This window comes from Leucoraja erinacea, chromosome 24 (assembly GCF_028641065.1).
Source record: "Leucoraja erinacea ecotype New England chromosome 24, Leri_hhj_1, whole genome shotgun sequence".
In the NCBI taxonomy this organism is placed as follows: Eukaryota; Metazoa; Chordata; class Chondrichthyes; order Rajiformes; family Rajidae; genus Leucoraja; species Leucoraja erinaceus.
This window is the reverse complement of record NC_073400.1, coordinates 3,920,580-3,931,682: the sequence shown is the minus strand read 5'-3', so window position 1 is coordinate 3,931,682 and position 11,103 is coordinate 3,920,580. Positions and strand designations below refer to the sequence as shown.

At 47.4% G+C, this 11,103-nt stretch overlaps 1 protein-coding gene across 8 annotated transcripts in view; it reads left to right on the top strand.

Annotated features, from left to right (window-relative positions):
- The first annotated feature begins 3,231 nt into the window (after nucleotides 1-3,231).
- The window catches only part of magi3a (membrane associated guanylate kinase, WW and PDZ domain containing 3a), a 125,331-nt gene continuing 117,459 nt past the window's right edge, over nucleotides 3,232-11,103 (top strand). For all 8 annotated transcript variants that reach the window (XM_055654402.1, XM_055654403.1, XM_055654399.1 and 5 more), the window contains exon 1: nucleotides 3,232-3,765. In XM_055654402.1, the coding sequence (XP_055510377.1) occupies nucleotides 3,495-3,765 (271 nt within the window). In that variant the 5' untranslated portion in view covers nucleotides 3,232-3,494. The remainder of the gene's footprint in view (nucleotides 3,766-11,103) is intronic.

Below are 11,103 nucleotides of genomic sequence, written 5' to 3'. Positions count from 1 at the left end.
AGTCTGAAGAAGGGTCTTAACCCTAAACGTCACAAATTCCTTTTGTCCAGAGATCCTGCCTGTCCCACTGAGTTACTCTAGCATTTTGTGTCTATCTTCTGGTTGAAAAGTTAGGTTTTAAGTATTGTCATTAAAGAAGAGAGGCGAGGCAAAGGTGTTTAAGGGAGGAATTGTACAAAATAATGCCTATTTGGTTGAACATACAAACACATATTCTTAACATTCAATTGAACTTTAGGCAGTAAAATGCTAGTTAGGGGGTACCCCCTACATCAACCACACAATGAAAGCTGACGGCCAGAAATTGCAGTAGTATCCAATGTCCACAAGGGGAAGCTAATAGGTTTTTAATATCACCACAAATTAAGTCTGATCTCCTGAAGAGGAATGGCAGAAAAGTAATACGCTGGGGCAATTTTTTGTGTTGTCGATTTGTGACTACTTGGATTGAAATTACAACTTATGGCAAGCATGTTCTATCTTACAAACGAGACAACGTTAAGAGGTCTAGTTGGTTCCAACACAGAAACGGGACAGTTCCTCTGATTTTACTGTGTTTTTGCCTTATGTTGGAAAATACCACGTCCAAACTACCAAGATAGCAATCATAATATAAAATAAATCAAGAATGGGCTGGGAGACTAGACTTAGATGTGTAACAACGGTAATAATTCGCATTGGAAAATGTTGCAAGATGTTAGAGTCAAGGCTTTGAAAATTGCTCAGAACAGGACTGAGATGTTCGAAGATTGGTGGCCTTTTCCTGTTCTATTTCTAATGCCCTTCTAGATTTGGGTTAAAACTATGGAAGGATTTAGTTTGATTTAGACATAGAGCATGGCAACAGGCCCTTTGACTTCCCTGAGTCCATGACGACCAATGTTTCACCCATTCGCAGTAGTTCTATGTTGTCCCACTTTCTCATCTACTCTCTGCACATTAGGGGTAATTTTACAGATTAACCAACAATCCCACAGATCTTTGGTATGTAGGAGGAACCTAGAGCATTCGGAGGATACCCACACAGTGGGTTTCACAGTGAGAATGTGCAACCCCACGCAGACAGCAGCCATGGTCAGGATCAAACCCGGGCCTTTAGCGCCATGAGACAGCAGCTCCACCAGCGATGTCGATTTGCAAGCAAGAATTAGTATTTGTTTGGAAAAAAAGACACAAAGTGCTGGAGTAACTCAGCGGGTTACTCTGGAGTAACTCTGGAGTAAATGCTGGAGTAACTCAGGCAGCATCTCTGAAGAACAGGGATAGGCAATGTTTCTGGTCAGGAGCCTTGTAACCAGCATCTGCAGTTCCCTGTTTCCAAGTATTTGTTGGAGCAGAACTCAACAGAAGGCAGACACAAAATGCTGGAGTAACTCAGCGGTACAGGCAGCATCTCTGGAGAGAAGGAATAGGCCGTGTTTTGGGTTGAGACCCTTCTTCAGACTGAGAATCAGGGAAGAATGAGACTAGAGGTATGGAAGGGTATGGTGTGAAAAGGGCAGATAAAGCAGACAAAGCTCATTGTTAATTGAGGGGAAAGTGGCAAGTAGGCATAGAAATTAATCAGGAGGACCGTGAAACTAGTCGGAGAACGAGGGCGGGGGAGGGACAGAGAGAGAGTGGGAAAGCAAGGGTTATTTGAAGTTAGAGCAGTCAATGTTCATACCACTGGGGTGTAAGCTGCCCAAGCGAAATATGAGGTGCTGTTCCTCCAAGGTACACAAAAAAGCTGGAGAAACTCAGCGGGTTCAGCAGCATCTACGGAGCGAAGGAAAAAGGCAACATTTCGGGCCAAAACCCTTCTTTAGACGTCTGAAGAAGGGTTTCGGCCCAAAACGTTGCTTTTTTCCTTCGCTCCATAGATGCTGCTGCACCTGCTGAGTTTCTCCAGCGTTTTTGTGTACTTTCGATTTTCCAGCATCTGCAGTTCCTTCTTAAACACTTTGCTGTTCCTCCAATTTGTGTTTGGCTTCACTTTGACAGTGGAGGAGGCCCAGGACAGAAAGGTCAGCGAGGGAATGGGAGGGGGTGTTTGAGTTTGTGGGTGGCGTGACCGACGTCGCAGCGGCCTCTGCAGTCCGTCTGTCTTTTTTTATTTTTTTGTCCCGTTGAGGGTATAGTTTTGTAGTGGGTTTTTAACTGGGTATGTGTGGGGGGGGGGGGGGGGGGGGGGGGGGGAGGAGGAGGAAACTTTTAAAACTCTTCCCTGTACGGGGACCCGACCTTTTCCCTGTCGGTCTCCGTTGTCGTTGGGGCCTAGCACCGTGGAGCGGCCTCCAGCCGGAACGACCTGGGAGCTCCAGTCGCGGAGCCTGCGGACTTACCATCGTGGAGTTGGCCGGCTTCGGAGCGTGGAAAGCTGTGGTGGCGACCCGACTCCGGTGGATGGTGACACCGGGAGCTCACAGGTTCCCGGTGGGAGACCGCTTTACGGAGCACCAGCAACAGCAACTTCTCCTGCCCGAATTGCGGGGTTGAAAGTGACCTGGAACGGGGCCTTACATCGCCCGGCGTGGCTTTAAATGGCCGTGAACTTGCTAGCGTCCCGCCGAGGGCTTTGACTTTGACATCGGGAGAAGAATGGAGAGCAGGGGAGAGACAAGACTTTGCCTTCCATCACAGTGAGGAGAAGATTCACTGTGATGGATGTTTGTGTAAATTGTGTTGGTGTGTTTCTTGGTTCTTTTCTTGAATGACTGCAGAAACCAAATTTCGTTTGAACTTCATGTGAGGTTCAAATGACAAATAAATGGTATTGGTATTGGTATTGGAGTGTTTGGCAACCAGGAGATCAGGTAGGCCGAGGAGGGTATTTCAGCGACCATTTCAAAGTAATTGTTGGACCAGGACTCAGCAGCAGGCAGCAGATCCTCCATCTCTCTCCATCTCCATCTCCTTCTCCATCTCCATCTCCATCTCCATCTCCTCTCCATCTCCATCTCCATCTCCATCTCCTCCCTGGACCATTGGGGCAGGGGGCGGGTCACAACACAGTGGGCGGGGCTGAGAGGAGACGTGCCCCTCTGGGACTGCATGCTGATTGGCTGCCTGCGCCCCTCCCCGTCCCTCTACGTCGCACGTCGCACCCCGCTCCCTTGCGTGACATCCAGCCCCTTGACGTAACGCCTGCTCCCTACGTCACTGAGTCCCGCCTCCAGACGTCATAGTTCCGCCCCTTTACGTTACGTCATGTCCATAACGTCGCGCCCCGCCCACTTGCGTGAAGACGTCATCGGAGACGGAGGGAGAGCGGGAGCGGCGGCCGGTCACCGGTCACTTGGGCTCCGGACGGCCGAGACAGCGGGGTCCACAGAGAGCGGCAGCCGGTCACCGGGGCTCGGTGGAGAGAGCGGGGCCCCACAGAGAGCAGCAGCCGGTCACCAGGGCTCGGTGGAGAGAGCGGGGCCCACGGCCAGCGACGAGGGGCCCAGCGGACCGGGAGCCCCGGGGCTCGCTGTGATGCGCACCCGGTGACCCGGCCCCCAAGCCCCGCCATGTCCAAGTCGTTGCGCCGGAGACGGCACTGGCTGAGCCGGGCTCAGGAGGCGGCCGTGGCCGGGGAAGCGCTGCAGCTGGGCGGCGGGGCGGAGTTCGGGCAGTTCCCGGTGCTGGCCGCGGCTCCCGGGGACGCCGAGCCCGGCCCGTGTGCCGGGGACATCGTGCTGGAGGTGAACGGCACCCCGGTCAGTGGCCTCACCCGCCGCGATGTGCGCGCCGTCGTCAGCCACTTCCCGCAGCCCGTCCGGGTGCGCACCGTACGGCCAGGTGAGTGAGTGGGGGCCGGGCCGGGGAGAGGGCAAGACCCTACAGGGACGGTGGGTGTACAGGGAGGAGGAACAAGACCCTGCCGGGAGGGAGGGTAGTGGGAGTTTGGGAGGGGGTTGCATTACCACACCGAAAGGGTGGGAGGGCAAGACCCTTGGGGGCAGGGGTGCGTGACCCTGCCGGGAGGGTGGTGGTTTGGGATGGACGATGGCTGGGTGACATGTCATTGGGATAGAGTGGACCCGTGTATTGTGCAATTCAGTGATTTACACTGTAACTGTGTTATCCTTTAAGAATTTCGAGGCGGGTTCTTTGTGTTAAGGTTATTATGGAGTTGCAGAGTGAATTCTTTGTCAGGTTAGTTAGAATCATTGTGGTGGAATGAATCCTAGTCATAATGGTGAATCATTTAGATGTGTATTGAAGAATGACTTTCCAGTATGAGCAGAGTGAGGTTCTTACAAAAACGGAGACATGAAATCCTGTGTTTACATGATATCCTGTGTTTCATCAATAAGAGCTATCAAACTATTTGATTTATCTACTTGGGCTCATTTGCTTTTCACATTGCCTTGGGCTTTTCTTTTGTTTCCTTTTTTAAACACTATTTTTGGTTAGCTTTGATTTGTTTTTTTGGGGCCCACTGTGAATTTGGTAACTGTCTTGAATCTGACTGGTGCTGCCAGCTGTTTTAGTGACATGCAGGATTTGATGGTATTGATGCTGAGTGTTGAGCAGCAACTAGGTAAAGGTGAAGTGTCTGGCCCTGATTGAGAATGTACGTACAGAGACTTGTCACAGGACTGTGGCTACTGAATCCATCAATGGTACACAGCAACAGTGCTTTGCTGCTTTGAAGGCCATCGATTTTGAAATTAAGTAATTTCTTGATTATGTGGATAGGTTGAAAAGAGTGCCAAGAAGATTCACGCGCGTGTTCCTGGACTGGAAAGCTTGAGTTGGAAAGAGATTCTAGGTAGACTGGGTCTCTTCTCATTGTAATGTAGGATGTTGAGGGGTGACATTATCCAGTGTGTAAAATCATGAGGTTCATGGATAAACTGAATGGTCACAGTCTTTTAGGGTAGGGATGTCTAAAACTAGATGGCATAGATCTAAGATGTAAGGGGAAGGATTTAAAAGGGACATGAGGAGTAACTTTTCCATGCCAAGGGTGTTGAGTATATGGAACAAGTTGCCAGAAGAAGCTGTGGAGGTAACTGTGATTGAAATGCTTAATGACATTTAGTCAAGACAAAAGAACAGAAAAATGGTGGGAGATGTTTTTGCATTGTGAGTAGTTAGGGTTTAGAATGCATTCCCAGGTATAGTGGGTGCAGGTTCAGTTGTAATGTAGAAGAAAGCTGGATAGGTACCTGAAATGGGGGGGGGAGGGGGGTTGCAGGCCTGGAGAAAGAGGGTAGAAAATTGGGATTAGCAGGATTGAACTTGTTTTTTTGTTCTATAGTTATTTTTTGATCCGGTTGAGAAATATTTAATTTAAGTCACTGTTTAATGGATGGTAAAGAGATTGTATAATGTTGACTAAGGTCAGTTGTTTTGTCTTGTCCAAAACAGTAAAGCCAGAGAATGTGGCCTGTGGTTGAGTGTGATTTCAAAACAGACCTGAGGAAACACTACTTGGAGGGAGTCGCAACGAAATGCCGATGCTGGAATCTTTAGCAAAACGCACAACACACTTGAGTAACTCAGCAGGTCAGGCAGCATCTCCGGAGGACATAGATCGGCAGCATTTCAGGCAACAGTATGGGGGAGAAAATTGGAAAAGTGAGGACAGGATAGAGCCTGGCCGACAGGCTAGGTGGACAAAGCAGAGATGACAAGGAGACAAATGAGTGTCAAATGAGGAGGACATTGCCTGAGGGGAGGGTGTAGGTGGGAGGAGATTGGGTTGGGGAGAAGAAGGGAGTAATAATGGGAGAAATGGGTGCACACTGGGGTGGAGCCACAGGAAAGAGAGCGAGGGGGATGAGGGTACATAAATACAAAGCACCAAGGCAAATTCCTTGTACGTACACAAACTTGGCTAATACATTTATTGTATTCAATTCAATGTTCATAGCGCTGGGCCAGTCAGTGGAATATGAGGTGCTGTTTCTCCAGTTTTCCTGTGGCCTCACCTCAGCAGTGGAGGAGGCCAGGACAGAAAGGTTGGTATGGGAAGGGGGGATAAAATAGTTAGCAACAGGTCGAATCGAGCGTAAGTGTTACATGAAATGGTCGTCTAGTCTATTAACGATCTTGCCAATGTAGAGGCCACATTTCCCTTTGTGTGCCATCCTTTACATTAACAAGTGCAGACTAGGTGACCGTTTCGCGAAACATGCGCTTGGTCCACTGAGGTCTGCTGGATCACCCGATTGCTAATCATTTTAACTACTCTTCCCATTCCCATACTGATCTTTCTGTCCTTGCCTACATTGCCAGAGTGAGGCAACAGGAAAACTGGAGGAACAGCGCATGTATTCCCCTTTGTAAACTTGGAAGCATGAACATCGAATTCGTCAATTTTAACAAACGCTCCACCCTCTTTTTTTTTCCTGTGTCCCACCCCAGCGTGCACCCATTTCTCCCACTATCCTGCCCCTCTTTCCCCTTCCCTTATTACTCACCCTCTTCCATCTATAACTCTCTCTTTGCCTTTCACTCCCCTTCTCAACCTCATCAGTCATCCTTTTGTCTCCTTCCTCTATAGCCTTTGTCCACTGAAACCCCTCTCCCACATATCATTCGTCAAACTTTAACCTACCTCACCTCTTTTCCAGGTTTCTCCCCTGGACTACAATCAGTCCGAAGAAGGGTCCTGACCCAAAATGTTGCCTATCCATTTGCACCACACATGCTGCCTGGCTTGCCGAGTTGCTCCAGCGCTTTGTGTTTTGTTAAATAGTGAGATAGGCCAAGCTCTGGAACAGATCGTTTAGGGAGATGGTGGAAATAGTTGCTGTTGATCCATTTGGCAGTAGATTGGAGGGATGTCTTTTTTAAATCAGTTTTTGAGAAATAACCTGAATGTAGTGTGCTTGGGAGAAACTTGAATTCTGGGCATCATATAGCGTCTACCGATAGGGGGGGGGTGGGATCCTCCCTATGGGGGGGGGGGGGGGGGGTGGGTCAACCCCAATAAAGGGGGGGGGTCTCCTGATAGGGGGGGGGGTCTCCTGATAGAGGGGGCATAGCATTTCCCTATAGCTCAGGCCTTCAAGTCCTGGCAACATCCTTGTAAACTTTCTTACATAAAACTCCACAACACTGGGTTTATCCCCCGAGCCTGTTTTACACTAATTGATTGAGATTGACTATGATTAGTTAACTCTATTTTGTGACTGCCTGGATAGCTGAACCGAATAGTTGATATATACTTTTCCTGATTACCTTCTGAAATTTTGATCTAGCTTCTTTCAGCTCATCTCCTGAGACTGAATTTATTGAAGTTTGTATCAGTGCTAAGATTCCTAATTAGCCTATCAGTATGTTCACTGTATCATATCAGAACTTGTTTAACGTTGACTCTTCAGAATGGATCAATTAGGCTGCTGTTAAGAACTAAGTATTTTCCGTTATACTTCCCGCGCGGGCTCGATCCATCCGACGAACAACTGCGCTGCCGCCAACCAGAAGGATGACCGAAGACCGGAACGCGCCCCGATAGGCCTGACTCGCGCCGCAGGCTTCCCAGGGGATTGCGGTGAAGCCGGGCAGTGAGGCCTGTCTGGGCCGAATGGGCCTCAGCAGTGGCAGCAATGGGCGTCTCGGCGGCAGCTGGAGCCTCCACCATGGCAGCCTCAGCGGCGGCAAGGGCCTCGATGGCGGTCAATGAGCGTGGGGCGGAGGAGAAGACAATGGGGATCCGGCGTGGGGGACTGCCGTGAAGAACATTGGGGACCCGACGTCGGGAAGCTGCTGTGAGGGACAGTGGGAATACAAAGCGGGACCCAGTGTGTGTGGGGGGGGGGGGGGGGGGGGAGACTCTAGTTTAGAACCCCTCTGTCCTGGAGATAATGTTTGTTTTTTCTTTTGTTGAAGGCGCTGCACACAGGGCAGCCAGTAGTCGCTTGTCTTTTCCATTTTGTTTTCACTTTTAATTTCAAGTTTTTGTACCTCGTGTGTTGTGACTGTCGGCAGACCAATTTCCCACTGGGGATGAATAAAGTTTTATCGTATTTAATTGTTATAACCATCTGTGTTATGAAGCTGAAGTGACTTGCCTTTACACAGAGCTGATGACTGTTACTGTGTTAGGATTTGACCTCTCCCTTGGGTTATGTGCTGAAGTCTCTAAAAATATTTTTCAAAGCACTCCATTTAGGTTAACATTTCTGGGTAGTATCAGGAGGACATCATCCGAGCTGCTGACTTTTGGATGAGATGTTAAATTGAGGCCCATCTGTCCTCGCCTCCTGGCCAGTTATTATGTTTTATATCAAACATTACTCAAGTGGATTGTACTGTTTATTGCCACGTCGCTGTTTGTGGAAGCCCATCGCGTGTGAATTAACTGTTGTGTATCTTGCATTCAGAAGTATGGTTCATGAAGTGTAAAGTGTTTTATAAATGTTCGGAAGGGAATAAAGTTGGTTTGATATACGGGAACTGTGTCATTGTGGTTTCAGGGCACAGGGAAGAGGATCTACTGGGATGTCGAGCATAATTGGGATTCTGGATCCATGAGCTAAAATTGCATGTAAAGTAATCTTCATTCACAGTTGAGCACAATTTATTTTGAAGTGCGGATGCTGGATGGCACAGTGTTAATCACCTTTATGAGTGTACACCCTCTACTCATGCAGTTAATAAAACAAAGTTAATTATCCATTCCATGGTGTGTGGAGACTATGATGTACTTAAGGCACTGGCAAATGGGACTCTTGAGATCTGTATTTTAATCCAGATACCTAATTATGTACACTGCAGCCAGCAATACGAAAATATATGAAACACTAGTTAATTGCCAGGAGGAGCATAGTATTCCCTGGTGTACCAGGGAATAATGTGTGAAAGGAGATTGACTGCATGAATGTATGTATGGACGCTAGAGAGAATCTGGTGTGATCCTGAGAAACAGCAGTGGACGTTTGTAGCTGTGGTCTAAAATAATGACCGTAGAACTGGCAAAAGGATGTGGATTAAGGAGGTTAAAAGATCCACGAGCCAAGAGAAAGGAGAAAAGTCTTATAATCTGGATTATAAATGTATTCTTATCATCTAAAATGATTTACCAGTAAGGGCAAAAGTAACATGAGGAATTGGAAAATATATACCTAAAGGCAAATGGTCTGGGAAAGAGTAGGGATCATATAACACTATAACATATCTGGTGGACCAAAAATGGCTTCTTGTGCTTTATCAAATGTACAGGGTATTTGCATAACATGAAATTTCCTTGATGGTTTATCGGCATATGCGTCCAGCTGAGCTTTGTAATGAAGGCCTGTAAATCAGGTTGCCCAAATTCTTTCTCTGCCTCACTGTATAGTATTTGCCAAACAGATAAACGGGTCAAAGTGCTGGAATGCCAGGCGGCATCTCTTATATGAACATGTATCGGTGATCCTCCTTCGGACTAAGACTCTTCAGAGAGATAACGGGGTGTCCTTACGAGAATCTAAATGCTTCTAGTCTGTGCTTGTAGTTGATCTTGTTACGATTAGCAGGAATGGCTTACAGTGGGTTTATTGCAACCCTTTGCTATGGAGGAAGGATTGGGCAGAATATTTTCCTGGACTTCTGCTTTTGAAATTAATGCTTATTGAAGAAACCTGCTCGTGGAAATTAGAATAGGGTTTGTCTTATTTTTACTCGTATACATCCAAAAGGTGGGGACTTGGTTACAGCACGGTTGCCAGTGGTAGAGTTGCTGCCTTACAGCACTTGCAGCACCGGAGACCCAGGTTCGATCCCGACTACGGGCGCTGTCTGTACGGAGTTCGTAAGTTCTCCCCGTGGTGGCATGGGTTTTCTCAGAGATCTTCGGCTTCCTCCCACATTCCAAAGATGTACAGGCATGTAGTTAATTTGGCTTCGTAAATGTAAAAATGTTCTCAAGTGTGTGTGTGTGATTGGGATAGTGTCAATGTGTGGGGATCGCTGGTTGGCGCGGACCTGGTGGGCTGAAGGGCCTGTTTCCACACTGTCTCTCTGAACAAAACTTAGTATGGTTGCCTGTGGAATTGATGACAGTGGTGAAAATGGTACTTTCAGAACTTAGGAGAGAGATAAAAAGTAATTTTCATGTTAACAAATTCCCATTTCCTCTTTCATTGACAGAATCTTTGTGGATACAAAAATGTTATGAAATTCAGGCATATTCAAATAACTGGTATTGGTTTATATTTACTGCGATACAGTGAAAAAGGTTTGGTTTGCATGCTATTCAGTCAGATCATACCATACATGAGTGCAATAAAGTATAAGAGAAATATAACCAGAGTGCAGTATATAATGTTACAGCTAAGGAGGCAGCATGAGATGTACCATAATCCCATCCAAACTTCTGGATCTAGGAATCAGTACCCCATCTGCCATTGGATTGTCAACTTAAAGATCCACAAACCACAATCAATGAGAATAGTTGATAACACCTCCTTCAAATGGAGAGTTGTGGATGTGGCCCAGTCCATCTGCAAGGGCATTTTCTCAGTCCCCTACTATACCCCCTATCCACACCCAATTGTGCAGCCAAATTCGGCTCTAACGTCATCTGCAAGTTTGCAGATGACACCGCTGTGTTTGGCCAGATCACAAATAAAGATGAGACAAAGTACAGGAAGGAGATGGGGGACGTAGTAACATGGTATCAGCACAACAACCTTTCTCTCAATGTCAGCAAGAAAAAGGAGCTAGTGTTTGACTTCAGGATGTGTGAAGTGCATGCTCCAAACAGCATCAGTGGTGGTGAAGTGGAAATGATTGAGAGCTTCAAGTTCATTGGCGTTAATATTGGCAACGCTTAGTCATGGACCAACGACGTTGAAGTGATAGTCAAGAAAGCACACTTAGACAAGTGAGGAAATTCACCATGAATCCAATGACTTTTACAAATTTCAGCAGACGAACCATAGAAAGCATACTGCTGGGTTGCATCAAAGCTTGCTTTGGGAACAGTTCAAGACCGCAAGAAATTGTGGCGCGTTGTGGATGTGGCCCATGCCATCACACAGAGTAGACTCCATCTATACTTCACCCTGCCTCCGGACAGCAGCCAATGTAAAGACATTACCCCACCCTGGTCATTCCTCCTTCTCCCTGCTCCCATCGGGCAGAAGATAAAGAAGCTTGAAAGCACACACCACCAGAGTTGGGAACAGCTTTTCACCC